This window comes from Eretmochelys imbricata, chromosome 3 (genome assembly GCF_965152235.1).
Source record: "Eretmochelys imbricata isolate rEreImb1 chromosome 3, rEreImb1.hap1, whole genome shotgun sequence".
Taxonomy (NCBI): domain Eukaryota; kingdom Metazoa; phylum Chordata; order Testudines; family Cheloniidae; genus Eretmochelys; species Eretmochelys imbricata.
Genome location: NC_135574.1, coordinates 29,317,521 through 29,333,335, shown reverse-complemented (window position 1 = coordinate 29,333,335; position 15,815 = coordinate 29,317,521). Strand labels below are relative to the sequence as shown.

Sequence of the window (15,815 nt, the reverse complement as noted above, 5' to 3'; positions counted from 1 at the left end):
TTGACAATGGGTGAGTAAGAAAGATATGGGATGACTTCTGGACAGCTCTGAAGGCCCCTTCTCAATGGGCAGCAGTGGCCAAAAAATGTGGAGATCTATAAAGACTGGGGTAGAAAATAATACTGAAAATATTATCATGCTGCTATATAAATTGATGATACATCCTCATCTGGAATAATGGGTTCATATGTGGGCACCTACCTCAACATAAATAAAGCAGAAACCGAAGGAGTTCAGAAGTGGGCCAAGAAAATCATTATAGGCATCAAAGGCTTCAGTATAGAGAGAATTTAGCAAGATTGTGACTCTTTAATTTAGAGGAGAGGTGAATAAGATGGAAATGATAGGAGGATTCAAAATAACAAACGGTGGAAAGTAAAACCATTCCTATATACTCTCTTATAACCCAGAAAACAAGGACATTCAGTGAAATTGAAGAGTAACAAATTTAAAACTGATAAAAGAAAGTAGTTTTAACATATGAGTAATGAATCTGTGGAATTCATTGCAGCAATATATTGGACCATGAACATTTCAATACTAAACCAGACCTGGGCTCCATGTAGTTCACTATCCTGTCTCCAACAGTGGCCAGTACCAGATGTTTGAGAGGAAGGTACACGCAACCTCATATTAGACAGATGTGGAATAATCTGCTCCGTACATTAGGTGTCTTCCTAACCCTGATAGGTAGGGTTTGGCTTAAGCCTTGAAGTATGAGGTTTAATATCCTTTCCAAAATGTGCTAGTGTTAACTATGATAATTCTGAATATTCTTGTTATCTATATAAATGTCCAGCCCCCTTTTTTGAATCTTGCTTTAAAGATGTGCTTAATACACATTTAAAGTTAAGCACTTGCTCAGTTTTCAGAGTAACAGCCGTGTTAGTCTGTATTCGCAAAAAGAAAAGAAGGACTTGTGGCACCTTAGAGACTAACCAATTTATTTGAGCATAAACTTTCGTGAGCTACAGCTCACTTCATCGGATGCATACTGTGGAAAGTACAGAAGATCTTTTTATACACATAAAGCATGAAACAATACCTCCCCCCACCCCACTCTCCTGCTGGTAATAGCTTATCTAAAGTGATCACTCTCCTTACAATGTGTATGATAATCAAGTTGGGCCATTTCCAGCACAAATCCAGGTTTTCTCACCTCCCCACCCCCCACCACACAAACCCACTCTCCTGCTGGTAATAGCTCAGTGTTGTCTTGCATAGGGATAGATTTGAGCACATGCTTAAGTGCTTTCTAGTCAGGGCCTTAATAGTCTAAGGCTTTGTCTACACTGCCAATTGAACTACACAACTTTTGTCATTCATAGGTGCTTTAAAAAGCCCCCCCCGAAAGACAGAAGTTTTGCCACAGCAAGTGGCACTGTAAACGGCTTGTTGTTGGCAGGAGCGCTCTTCTGTTGACAATGCGAACCCCGCTCATAGGGGATGGAAGCACTTTGTCAGCAAAAGTGCCCTCAAACAGCGTTTACGCTGCCTGACTTTTAGCGATACGGCCATGTCGCTAAAAGGTGTGTAGTGTAGACCAACTTTAGAATGCCTGTTTTCATTCCTATGACCTGGGTATGAAGGGATCTGGAATTTTTTGAAAGTGGTCTGAAATGAAAAATATAACCATAGGCAATGAAAACAAGGTATGTATTTACTAACTGTGAAGCTTAATTTAGGAAACCTGATGGCCAAGTGCAATTTGGAGGGTTTGACATAATTTTTTTAGTAAGAAAATGTTTGTATCAGATCAGGGGTGGTCAACCTGAGCCTGAGAAGGAGCCAGAAGTTACCAATGTACATTGCCAAAGAGCCACAGTAATACATCAGCAGCCCCGCATCAGCTCCCCTGCCGCTCCCAGCACCCCCCACCCACCGGCAACCCCACCGATCAGCTTAGGGCCTCTGGCAGAGCCAGGGGTGGAGCAGTGAGCACCCTCAGCATGTTGGAAAGTTGATGCCTGTAGCTCCAGCCCCAGAGTCGCAAGGAGCCGCGTATTAACTTCTGAAGAGCTGCATGTGGCTCCGGAGCCACAGGTTGGCTACCCTATATCAGATGAATTATTTACAACAAATGCTCACCATCCCATGGGAAGTGATGTGTCTACATGTCACTGACACCTATCTTACCAGATCTTTTGTATTGTTTATTTTATCAGGTTTCTCTGGCAATTGTGTTGGCTGTGGCAAGAAGGGGTTCTGCTACTTTACTGAATTTTCCAATCACATCAATCTTAAACTGACCACTCAGCCCAAGAAACAGAAACACTTAAAGTATTATCTGGTCAGGAATGCACAAGGAGCTCTTACCAAAGGATCTGTAATCTGCTGGAAAGGGGCAGGTGAGATAATGAAGCTGTCTTGTTGGAGCTCTGGTTCTTGTCTGCAGAGCTTAGATAGCACAGAGATTGGCGTCTGAGAAAAACCTGAGATAGACAGATAAACGAAGGAGTCTTTAAAGCTAGGTGATTACTAAAGAGCAGCTGTAGAAAGCAATTGATTAATAAAAAGATGGCATGTTTGGCAAACTGTTAGTGCCCGCTTTCCAAATGTCATAACAACTGATTCAAATTAGTTCATGTTTTAAACTCTCAATTTAAATTTGCAAAGATAAAGCTCTTGTATCGCGTCTCAGTGGAAGGGTCTTGTTTTCGTAGAGTTCAGAGGCCGACAGGCTTCATCCGGTCCTTGTTCAAGCACTTTGTTCCAACCGCCAGAGAGTTCGGGCCCCACGCTAACCACCACAAGTGAGCTTGTTCCAGCACCAAACCCAAATGCTCCGGCTGGGACTCAACAAACAGGTAACTTGGAGAAGAGAAACCCTTTGGGTTACTAAATATTCTTATTTGTGTGTGTGGGTAAATGGAAACACATAGCACAAAATGAATAAAATGCGGATGTCTGGGTTAACTAAATCAAGTAACTGGTATAATAATGTCATCGCTCTGAAAAAAGAAAGTTAATGGTTCTTTGAAGGCTTTTTCATCACAAGCGGTTTTTCAAAGTAATTAATGAAGAGTTGACAAATAGCTTAATGTTCAGAAAATGTTTCTCTTTTGGAATCAGTGAGCTTCATAGCTAGGACAAGCCAAATCTTTGAGATTCATCTGTTGTAAGGTGGTGAAAGTGGGCTTTACCATTTTGCAGCTGTTGCTTATCTAGCCACAAATGCTTTGGAAATTAGTTTGTTTATTTCAGTTTTTTTCAGTTTATTTCCTGTTTATTTCAGTGATTTCCTCTGATCCAGTCTATTTTATGATATGAGTGGAAATCCTCTTTATTGCAGAGATTATATGGAAGTTAGGTTGAAAGCTTCTGTTTTTTTCTTTTGCTAGTAAAGACATTGGTTTATTTTTTATATTTCAGACAAATTAAGGCCAGGTTTTCATATTTTTAAAAAAATAACCATTATCTTTTATGGTTAAAAATATTTTCTTTCTGAAGGTTTTGCTTTTCCATTTCCTGGAGTGAATAGGTAGGTGTTTACTGATGAAAGGTGAAATGATCTCCCTGAATTTCCTCCTAATGAAATCAGCTGTCCAGTGTCTTGTGAGTGTGATGGGTATTTGTATTTTGAGAACTTCAGCAACTCCACTGACATTTTTATTATCTCTATCAGAGAGGAGCCTGAACTCCAAATATATTAAACAGCTGAGATTTGGAAACCTGGTGTCTATTGAGAACAAACCACTAATCCCCCTAGGACATCACTGATGTATATGTATTTTCAAAAGATGAATGTAGAAAAAGTAAAAGTAATTATAAACAGAGTTAGGGTTAGTCAAATCTACCTATTTATTAATGTGACACTGTCAACTCCTGATAAATAAAAAGATGTTTGGAAAAAAATGTAAACTCAAAATTTTGCTTGAGTTTATTTGTATTGATACAATGCTAGATTCTTTTCATTAAGGCCCGTTCCTGCAATGAGCTTCCCATGGAAGCAGGTGTCTTCATGCTATTGGGCTGAATATGTGGATCTGATTGCAGGATTGGGGCTTCATCCACATGTAAACCCCAAGTAACTCCAGTGAAGTCGGTGGAGTTCCACTAGTGTAAAACTGATATGAGATCCAAATTGGCCCACTGTGTTCAGTGCTGTAAACACAATGAGGGGTTCCTCAGCTGATGTAAATTCTCCTACCTCCATTGAAATCAGAGACCAATTGATCAGTTCATTACACCATCTGAGGAAATGCCTCTCTAATAATTTATTTAAAATAACTTCTTTTTTTGTGGCAGGCATAATATCTGATCATCTCCCATCAACAGCAGCATTAGGTTCAACTGTTTACAATGGCAAAGATTCTCCCAAACAACAGCTGGTGAAAAATAACCTGACAGCTCTGACAAGACCATCAGTCTTAGGTACCTTTGAACTTTGTGTTTAACCAATCTAAATTGTATATTCTGATTTGGTTACCTGAGGAGAAATCGAAGTATTCTATTTGGCATAAATTCGTCTGTTCCTGGATCAGAATATTGCCCTAAGAGTCATTGTGTTAATAAAATCTCTTGTTCCTTATTAACTTTCAAGGTGTGTTGTATGTATTTTCTGACACGGCTTCTGTAGAAGTCAGAACAGTAATTTATTTTTTTTTTACTTCATTTTACTCTTATTTTAGTTTGAAAAGAAAGCAGCCTTTATTCAGCGTCCAGACTCTTGGAAGGATTTGTCTGTGTCGATTTCTTATAGTCACTCCAGAACAGGTTTTATACATCAATTCAATGATCCAGGAAAGCTTTATTCTGACCATTCAGAAGCTACTTATCAAAGGATGCAGTCCACACTGGGAAATACCAGATTTTAAGACACTGTTCACATTACTCTTTGTTTAAATATTGTTTTTAAATGGTTCTCCAGCATGGTTCTGTCTGATCTGTGATTTCCAACCTTTTCTTCACGAGCACCATGGAGCTGCTGTTTGGGCAGGAAAACTCTGAATAGCCATATCATAGCCAAAGTCAGGTTATAGGTTAATTTTAGGTAATCTTCACTGAATTGCACTGGCAGTATGCCTCATCCTGGTTCAGTTTCTATGCCCACTCAGTCCTTGACCACTTTGCCTCTCTAAGTGGATGGGCACTTGCTTATTAGAAAATGGACTGATCTCACCTTCTCATTTCACAAAGAAAACCATCAGATGTCAGTGAATTACATAACCCATGTGAGACCTGGCAGGATTTGGGGATTTGCAAAAAATAAATACATTATATTGATTTGCTCTTCTTGAAATTGTGCCTTCTGCTGTGGATTATGCTGGAAAGATAAGTAATTGAAAGTAGAACAAATGGCCATATATTGCCCTCATGTGGGGAAAATATAAAGGACAAAAGGCTATCTTTTTGGTAGATACTAGCTCTATGATGACTTTTCAAGTGAATAATTTTATTCCAGATCTGAAGGCATGCTAGTTCTGCACATATATTGTTTATTTTTGTATAGTATCTTTTACAAAGAAAATATAACCTTTCTTAATCTATAAGACTCAAACTCAGGTTTTGAAGTGTACATGGGAATAACCATTCTGTTGTCAAGATAGCCTTGACAGTGCGAATAGATGTACTGGTACCTTTGCATATTAAGGTAGGGCGAGATTAAGAGCTCAGTCCTGCAAGGTTCTGAGCAAAACCTGGAAAACTCTTAACACCCACTGGTCAGAAATACCAATTGGTAACAGTGCAAATTCACCATTCTGGAAAATTGCAGAAATGCCCAGGAAAACACAAGAAATCAAAGACCAGGAACTTCAGCAGAAATGTGGCTCAGCATGGTAATTGGTAGTACAAACCAAGGTGCAGGAGCCAGCTGCTGAGTCTCTTCAGCTGCCAACCTTGAATATCAGAGAAATAAAGCTGATAGCCAGTGTGGGGTGGCAAAAATAATGATGGTGGGTAATGTTTCCAAAAGCTCCTAAGTACCATTATGTTTCAATGGGATTTAGATTCCTAACTCCCCAAATGTACTTTGGTAAATTTTATCCAATGTCTCCTAATTGCTAAATCTGCTCATTTTGAGTCTCGTATCTGGACATACAAGGAATAAAACTTATATGTTCTTGGCTTGCAGGGTAAGAACATATTAGTCAGTGCTATACTAGTACCATTTTCCCAGAACTCACAGTGCTGTAAAATAGATGGAGGACTTGTGACACCTTAGAGACTTACAAATTTATTTGGACGTAAGCTTTCATAGGCTAAAACCCACTTCATCGGATGCAATGAATCACAGGTCCCTGCTCTGGAGAGTTGAAATTATTAAGGTGTAACATAGCACAGTAAAATAAAGGTCATATACAGACTAGTGAGTCTGTGTGCATGTCTGATGCAATCTAGTAGAATAATTATAGGGCTGGTCTATGAAAAATCATATTGGACTGTCATACGTGTGATTTAACAAGTTAAAATATTTCTCCATTTGCATATTAATAATTTTCTCATGTATTAATATTACCCAGGCACTTTAACAAATTCAGGGCCTCCTAAAAAGCGCCACAAAGGATGGTCTCCAGAGTCGCCATCATCTACTGAAACTTGGAACTTGCAGCCCAACCTGCAGACTCCAAATAGAAATAAAAATGGTAAATTGGCTGAACTGTTTTGTCTGAAAGATAATGAGTGAGGAGTGAGATATCACAAGGTATTTAGGATCCTAAAGATCCACCGAGGTGCCTCAGATGATTTTCAAAAGTGCCTCAGCATCTAACTGCTCTTGAAATCAGTCTTGTAATCTACTAGCTTTCCTTAAAATAGTCTTTTTACCTCCTGTTGTGTGGAGTATGATTGCTGTCAAAAATGGGACACTGAAAAAAATGATACATTTTGGTGAATTTTAATTTCCCTCTCAATACCTAGATAGCAAGAACATTCCCTTGGAATCAGAATATCTGAATATGTTACTATAGTGGAAAAATGCAGATCATACATGTTTGCTGTTGATAAAGCCACGCCTGTCCATATTATTGAATTTGTGCCAGCATGTTGTTTTTCATGCTCATTTTGCAATCTTTAGACATGTGTGATACTCAAGGGCTTGGAAATGTAATTATTACTTCGAGGAAGCTAACATAATAAATATAGGCTTTATTAGGATTTCATGAGTCATTTGTTTTGTAATTGTAAAACGAATGGAACATTGATCTTGAATGCAGATGCTGGTTGGTGTTTAATACTCTTCGTCAAGAAAAACAATGTTGTGAATTTATTTGCATCAATATGATTATTACTTGATTGTATTAACATTATGAATTAATTCTTAGATGTGGCAGGCCTATCGTGTTTGACACATTCTACTCTGGTGGGACCAGTCTCTTCTCCAATGGTGGGCTCTGGAGAACCAGTTTCTGTTCCTGATAACTTGCTGAAAATATGTAAAGCAAAACCAGTTATATTTAAAGGTACAAAACCTATCCGTGTGTGTAAGAGACATGCAAAGATATGGGCTTGCTTTTAGAATTCAGGGAAGAAACTTTAAACACACTGGACACAGGCTTAAAGGCAATTTAATGTATTTGGAGATCAAACTTATATAGCATTTTATATGTGCAAACATTAACTAATTAACTTGATAATTATAAGAAATAACCCAAAAACCCAACCAGTCACCCTCCCCCCAAAAACCCCTAAAACAAACAAACAAACACAAACAAACAAACAAACAAACAAACAAAAGCAAAGCTCCAAAGAGCTCAAGGTTGTAATCCTGCTGCCATGCAAATCAAATGCTTAATTCCCATTTACTACTATAGGAACAAGATTGGTCAACAGTTAAGGAGTGTAAGGCCGTAAATTAGTGCATTGGCCTTTGTAGATTTAAATTTGTGATGGGTCCTCAGTGTTTACATCTCAATCTAGACTAAAGTAGACCTTATCTACATCACAGTTCTATCAGGTACTTTAGGAACACCTGTAGTCTTTGTCTGGGTTGGGATGGGGGAAGTATTAGAAAGCATTGCAGCTTTGGTGCATTGTGAGGAACAGATATAAAGCTTGCACAGTGTGTTCATGTAAAACGCTGGCTAAGTAGTAGGGTATTATCTTTTTTGTGGAGCAGCCATGATACACCTAGGGCACATCTATAAAAGACTCATAGCATGGTCATGGCTGGCCCAGGTCAGCTGACTTGGGCTTGTGCGGCTTGGGCTGCAGGACTAAAAATTATTGTGTAGATGTTCGGGCTCGGGCTGGAACCCGGGCTCTGGGACCTTACCCCCTTGCAGGGTCCCAGAGTTTGGGCTGCAGCGGGAGCCTGAATGTTTACATTGCAGTTAAACAGTCCTGTAGCTAGAGCCAGCTGACATGGGCCAGCTGCAGGTGTTTAATTGCTGTGTAGACATAGCCATAGAGCTAGGACACACCAGCTGGGATGCAAAATCTAGCGTGCACCAGTGTGTCACACACTAACTGTCCATGTAGACCCAGCTGGCACACACTGAAAGTTCCCTAGTGTGCATTGATGCAGTACTGTTTGAAATGGGACTACATCAGCACACACTGAGTGTGTGCAAGGGTCTGCACAGTAAGTGCACACTGGTGTGTTGCACACCCGCACTGTGTAGACAAGCCCTAAGTCAATGTGCAATACTCTTCTTCTCTCAGGGGCGGCTCATTCTGAGCATCTGAAATCAGCAGGAGTTCTGTTCTACATATGGAACTTCACTTTGTAACAACTCTGCTTCCGTGAGTAGGGCTAGAATCTAGGACTTTCAGCCTCTAAAATACGGGCGTCTACCACTTGAGCTACCTCCATTAGCTGGTAATCACCTTCATTTCTTATTCTCCATGTGGAACATTCTCAGTCCTTATCTTTAAGGTGCTCAGTGGCTTGTGCCCAGCATATCTAGAAGATCGCCTAAAGTTCTGGGATGAAGACCTCTGCTCATCTGGTACAGGGGAACTAGGGTAAAGCTCATCTGTGCAGGTGATAGAGCTTTGCTGGAGGCTGATCTGAGACTGTGGAATGAACTCCCACAGGAACTAAGGACCATCACAAACCTCACCACATTCTGCTCCAAGTGCAAGGTGCACTTTGACTGGCCTTCTCTAACTAAACACAAAACAACATGTACCAAAAAACCCGACAACCCCTCCCCCAGCAAAAACCAACCAAAGAGAAAACCCTACCAAAACAAACCACTCCACACACAGTTGTTCCCCTGGGACGAGGATGAGAGAATGAACCACAGCACACGTGACCGATGTTATTTACATTGCTTAGTGTGCTCCTGCAAGGCACTTGGCTTCTGTGGTGATGAGCGCAGTCTAGCAGCAATCTAGAATAGAACTAGTCATTATGGGTACACAACACAGGGAGCCAGGGTGTTACACATGACTTCACCTACTGCTTTTAATCTCTTTTGCTGACTCCCCCGAGCACTGAAATATTATTCAAGCTGTTACCGTTTAAAGTGTTAGTAACCTGTTTGATGGCTGCATAGTGAATTATTCAATTAAGTTTATCTGACAAGTGCAAATATTGTTTATATTACAGGTCATGGGAACTTCCCTTATCTTTGTGGGAACCTTAATGACATTATAATCAGCCCTCTTTTGTACACCTGCTACAGAAATTCACAGTCCATATCTAGGGCTTATGAACAATATGGTGCCTCTACAATACAGCCTATTTCAGAGGAAATGCAGCTTTTACTAACCGTCTATTACCTTGTTCAACTAGGTGAGTTTTTTTTCACCTGTGTAGAATCTTGGACTAGAATTATTACATTTTGCCATTGGTGAGTAAAGACTAAGATTTCTTAGATGAAGTGCTTTTTAGATTAACTAAAGGAGCTCCTGCTGTAGTGAAAGAGCTGATTGCTGGGTCTTAAAAAATACAGGGCCAAATACTGAGGCATGCTGAAATGAACCAGACCTCTGCTCTGTGTAGGAACCAAGGATGGAACAAAAGTGGCTATATGGCAGATTTGCTCATGCTGACTGTTAGGGCTGCTGGGGCCTGACTTTAAACTACGCTGAGGGTTGCTTTAACCTACACTGAGCATAACGTCTCTCCAACACTAGCCATGCCCTCCCTTCCCCACCAAGCCATGCTTTGATACACCCCGTACACTGGTGGGACTCTGGAAGAGTGAAGTGTAGAGTCGGCAGAGAGTGCTCTTAGCCAATTAGGGATTCCCCAGTGCTGAGGGAATGTTCTGCTCCCAGTTAGGGAAGCTTTACACAGTGACACAAAGGGCCTGCATTGTGGGACCAGAATCTGGTCCTAAATCTTTCATATGGGCAAAGGGCCTGATTCTGCTATAAACCATGTGTAACACCTGTGAAGACAGTGGAGTTGTGTGTGTAAAACCAGAGCAAAATCAGTTCTCAAAGGATTTTAATTTGCTATATTTTTCAGAGGGGAGGGGCTTTATTTTTAGGTCGACATCATTTGCAAGTGATTTATAATGGGCCTATAATGTTGATGTTTCTTTAGCTCCAGATCAGGTCCCTTTGACTGAGGATTTGGAACAGATATTCATGCGCTCGTGGCGGGAGTCGCACCTCTCTGAAATCCGTCAGTATCAACAGGCCATTCCACAGGCTTTCCCTCCGGTTCCCAGCCAGATTGCACCAATGACATCGGCCCAGCTTCCCTGGCTAGCTGGGCTGGCAGCCAGCTCTTGCAATGACAGCGTCCATATCATCGAGTGCAGTTACTCTCTGGCAGAGGGACTTTCAGAAATGTTTAAGCTGCTCATTGAAGGGAAGCTAGTGAAGACGAACTATGTGGTGATCATATGTGCTTGCAGAAACAGAGCATTAGATTCCTGCATTGCGGTAACAGGTGAGATCCCTAGCACAAAATCTTGAGACAAACCTGGAAAACTCCATCATTTTCTGTTCTGAAAAGTTAGTTGGGTTAACTTGCTTGCATGCCCTTGCACACCCTTGCTTGTGGACGGGTGCCCTGACCCATGCTACTTGCTAACATGCTTTGCCTGCTGGTGGATGCAAAGGAGGGTTTTGCGCATGCACACCAGTGCATATGCAAATTTTGAGGTTGGGTCTAAGTCACATAGAAAATGTAGTTTTACAGTCCAACTTCTGTGTTTGACCGGAATATCTCCACTAAGGAGAGGTTTGAGCATGTTCTCAGTTTCACAAGGATGTTTTTTCTTTGTGTTCTCCCAAAGACAGCTAAGTTCTATATAGGCTGTGCTGATAATATTGGCAAGAATTCTTGGCACTCTACAGCTTTACTCAGAATAATGGGTTTGAATGTCTATGCAATAACTAAGATCTAAGGGTTCATTCTGAAAGCAGTATGGCTCGGATGAATGACCAGTCCAAGACTGTTTTCGTACAGTCTTTTCCATATATTGCTTTGGAAACATACTTCCCGAGACAAAAGACAAATAGAGGGGGAGCATAAGACTGTTTGTTTGGGGAGGTGGGAGAGAAAGATGCTGATTTCTGTTACTTTTGTTTTGGGGGAATATGCCTTTCGATAGGTATTGTTAGGGTTATTTTATAAATTAAGTAGAGAATTTTTATTTTAATTTGAATGGAATTCAAAATTGAAATTCAAATTAAAAAGAGCTTATTTTTTGTCTTTTAGGGAAGTACCAGGCACGAGTACTGTCTGAGAGCATGCTTACCCCAGCAGAGTATCAGAAAGAAGTTAACTATCAACTAGTTACTGGGAAAGTGGAAACATTGGGCTCTTTTTTTAGCACCCTTTGTCCAGGTACATAACATGCCATAAATAGACACAGTTCTAAGAGCCTGATCCTTGTAAGTCAGTGGGAATTGCAGGAGTTCATCACTTTTCAGGAACAGTGTATATAATAAGAATATGTACAAATGAGACAAGGAAGATCTGGGAAAGCACATTTGGTCTCTCCTTAAGAAATTCTCCTGGAATACGTCAGTTTATAAATGCCTATATTTGACTAAAAATGCATGAATGTATAGTTGTGTTCTATTTCTGACTGCACAGGACAGACAGATTGATGGGTGAATGTGTTTGATGCATGCACATAATTTCCGTTGATACCAATGAACATGCTCAGATTAAGAGGAGAATTTGAGTACTCCCCTTCCACACCTCAGCATGCACTCAATCCTGAGCCCTCTAAAATGAGAGAGAGAGTAGTACTGAGCCACCAGTAGGGCTGCTGATCATGGCTCCTTTCCACTTGCAATCCAGCAAGGTGAAGTAAACAGAGGGGTGCTGGTGCTGCAGGCCGGGGAGCTGGCAAGAACAGTGTGCCCAGCATACATCATGAGCAGAGCTGAGTGAATGAGGGGTTTTGGTTTGGGGGTCTAACCAAAAAAAAAGAAAAAAAGGTTTGAAATGAATTATTTTGGGTTTTGTCACTGAAACAAAAAACAAAAAAATAGCCAAACAAGCAAAACATAATTTTGGATTGAAAAACACTCAAAATGAAAAAAAAAACAACCCAAAATAAAATGGAATGGTTTTGGTTTTTCCTTTTGTTTCATTTTTGGAGGTTTTTCTCCTTTTTCTTTTTAAAAAATAAATATAGCTAAATTTCAAAATGTCATTTTGAAACAAAAAGTCAAATATGTTTTGTTTCGAAATGGTCAGAATGAACTGTTTTGACTTTTTTAAAAAAAGGGGGTTTTTTTGTTTGGTTTTTTTTTGGCCAAAACTATTTGCCAAATTTGACCTGAATTTGTGAATAGTTTCAGTGCCCAGAAAAATGCATTTTTTAGCAAATTTACTCTTTGCCAAAAAAGTTTCACCTAGTTCTAGTCATAAGCCATCAACTAACCATTTGAGAGTGATTATGTTTTCTTAGAACCATCAGACACATTTCTATGTCAGTTGCTGCCTCTGCCCCCATTTTCTATTAAGTATGACTCTCACAAGCACTCAGGTGCTTCTTTTCCTTGGGCAGTAAGAGTAACTGAAAATCCTCCGAATAGCAGCCATGCACATCATGTTCACTCACTAGATTGCAGTTAAGAATCTAGAGCCTGATGCTGCTCAGTTCACTCCGGGTGTACTAATGTGTCTCTGCACAAGTGCTGAGCAAACTGAGCACTCAGTGCTAACGCTGTGTCCTGTATATCTTTCAACAAGACTGAACAGGTTGTAAGGAGGATCCTTATGTGGCTGGATATACCATGATATACAGTGGCACTATTCAGTAAAATATGTGTCTGTTTTCTGCATTATGCATAGCTAGAGAAGCCCATATTGCAGGCTTACATGGGCTGCAGAACTTGTTTCGTAAACATCACTTACTGGGATTTAGAAATCAAACTAAGTCTGCAGTGACTGAACTAAAAGTTTCAGAGTAACAGCCATGTTAGTCTGTATTCACAAAAAGAAAAGGAGTACTTGTGGCACCTTAGAGACTAAGCAATTTATTTGAGCATGAGCTTCCGATGAAGTGAGCTGTAGCTCACGAAAGCTCATGCTCAAATAAATTGGTTAGTCTCTAAGGTGCCACAAGTACTCCTTTTCTTTGAACTAAAAGTAAGGTTTTATAAGCAATTCAGGTTTGCATTATATTTTATTTTATTTAACAAATAAATTACAATGATATAAAAAGAGACCATATTTTAAGACATAAATCCAAGATGGCAGAGTTAAGATTGAGTGTACAACCTTACTTCTCTTGTGCTCCCTCGTTTCTGAGTATTCCATTTTTTAGTTTACTATGACTCTCTATCCAGTTGGCTACACTGCCTAAATAGGGAGGAAGGATGGACTATGGATAAAGCTCTAGACTGGGACTTTTAAGACCTGGGTTCTATTTCCAGTTGTGCTGCTGGATAACCTTGGACAAGTCACTTCACCACTCCCTGCCTCAGTTTCCCCATCTGTAAAGTGGGTTTAATGATACTGACACCCTTTGTTAAGCACATTCATATCTTCAGATGAAAAACACTGTATAAAAGAGCTAAGGATTGTCTGATTTTTTTAAATTTAACATTGTATTAAGTCTTGTGCTTTGCAGGGAATCTTATCTAATGACATTCTTTTATTTTAAACTTATCCCTTACACTATGGTTGGGACCTGCCTATCCCTTTCCTGTGGGATGATACAGATATATATTTGACCTGGGTTCCATTAACATAGGGCCTGGTTCTCTTGTCTCTTACATCCATTTTCTATTGGTGTAATTCCATTGACTTCAATGAGGTTAGTCCTGATTTACAATGATACAAGTGAGAGGAGAAACTGGCCCATAGTTTCGTTGCCCTGGGTGTTGGTTTGGTTCTGTTATGACTATGGGAACCATTCAGAGAAGAGTTTAATTGTGTACCATGGATACTAATATCCACTGTCCTTTCAATGTGGTAGATGGTGACATTGAGGTTCTGCTGGACAAGTTTTATCAAGAAAACCAAGGCCAGAGGTCTTCATCTCTTTCTACTTCAGTGAATAAGCCAACAGCATTGGATATAACTGGAGCAGCTGTGTGCACAAGTAAGTAATGAAGGTGTCTGAAGATGTAGCAGAGCAGAGTGTCTCTCCTTCAAGACAAACTAAGGCCATGATCCTGCAGTTGGATCTGTGTGGGCAGAGCCATATCCCTTTGCAGAGTCCCAAACTCAGGTTAATAGAAACTCATCTTGCTTTGGTCCTCCAGGTTTGCATGGATGGAAGTTCCACTTCCTTCCTGTGGATCTCCTAGTCTCTGGACGTTAAGGTCTGGACCTTAAACTGCAGCAGCTGAGCTTCAGCCCTGAGGAGTTTGAGATTCATAGGATTAAAAGAGGATGGTCCACAATTATGCAAATACCCAATTTCACAAAGGTTTCTTGGATGCCCCTTTAGTTTTCCTGAAAGCAGAGTCCTAACTCAATAAGCAAGCTACTTCAAAGACTGCCAGACTTTAGGGAGAGTTTGTATAAGATTAGACTGCAGTCATTCAGCTGAACAGATTTTTCCCTCTTTCCAGGTTATAATGTTGAGCGGCATCAGATTCGTCCATTCCAGCTAGCGGTGGCTCAGAAATTGCTGTCTCACGTTTGCTCAATTGCTGACTCCAGCACTCAAAATCTTGATTTGGGTTCCTTTGAGAAAGTTGATTTTCTGATTTGTGTTCCTCCATCTGAAGTCACCTATCAGCAGACACTGTTTCACCTCTGGCATTCAGGTGCTCATTATTAGCTAGCTTTATTTTATATATGTACAGGAAATTGTTAGCTGCATTTGGGTTTGGAAGGACTGACCCCTGTTCCATTTCTTTAGGTGTTTTATTAGAACTTGGCTTAGAAAAGGAGCAGCTTACAAAGCAGAGGATGGAACAATATGTTGTGAAGCTGGATGCCGAGGCACAGACTAAATTTAAAGTCTTTTTGCAAAACTCTATGCAGAATCCACATACACTGTTTGTACTAATCCATGATCATGCACACTGGGATCTTGTGAGGTAAGAACAGCTTCATTCTTAGGCCATTTTTAGAGAGATTATTATTAATTATTGTTATTGTTTGTATTCTTGGATCATTGCTTCATCTATGTCACCCCCCCGTATGCATCCCTCCACTGGCTTCCCCTTTCTATGCATCAAACATAAATGCTTCCTTTTAAGGCCCTTGGTGATCTAGCTGCACCCTGCCTATCATCTCTTATGCTTTATTGAGCCATCAATGCCAGCCTTCATTGTCCATCAGTTACATTTTCCCACAAGTACCTTCATGCATTCTTTCAGGCTATCCCTTATGTATTGGAGGAGCTCTGTGTAAATATGTGCAAAGGTATCACAATATCCACCTTCACATCTCTCCTTCAAATGCCCCTCTGCTGCAGTGCTGCAGAAACTCCACAGTGGCTGGGCAGTTGGTATGATGTGCTAGCTGCTTATTACTAGAGCAAGTTGGA

The 15,815-nt window shown here is 40.3% G+C and overlaps 1 protein-coding gene across 1 annotated transcript in view; it reads left to right on the top strand.

Annotated features, from left to right (window-relative positions):
• GREB1 (growth regulating estrogen receptor binding 1) overlaps window positions 1–15,815 on the top strand; it is a 78,105-nt gene that overhangs the window by 20,742 nt on the left and 41,548 nt on the right. The window contains exons 4-14 of the mRNA XM_077811555.1: window positions 2,166–2,348; window positions 2,664–2,807; window positions 4,249–4,374; window positions 6,465–6,587; window positions 7,266–7,403; window positions 9,497–9,682; window positions 10,442–10,792; window positions 11,567–11,695; window positions 14,289–14,414; window positions 14,890–15,087; window positions 15,183–15,363. Of these exons, the coding sequence (XP_077667681.1) occupies window positions 2,166–2,348; window positions 2,664–2,807; window positions 4,249–4,374; window positions 6,465–6,587; window positions 7,266–7,403; window positions 9,497–9,682; window positions 10,442–10,792; window positions 11,567–11,695; window positions 14,289–14,414; window positions 14,890–15,087; window positions 15,183–15,363 (1,885 nt within the window). The remainder of the gene's footprint in view (window positions 1–2,165; window positions 2,349–2,663; window positions 2,808–4,248; window positions 4,375–6,464; window positions 6,588–7,265; window positions 7,404–9,496; window positions 9,683–10,441; window positions 10,793–11,566; window positions 11,696–14,288; window positions 14,415–14,889; window positions 15,088–15,182; window positions 15,364–15,815) is intronic.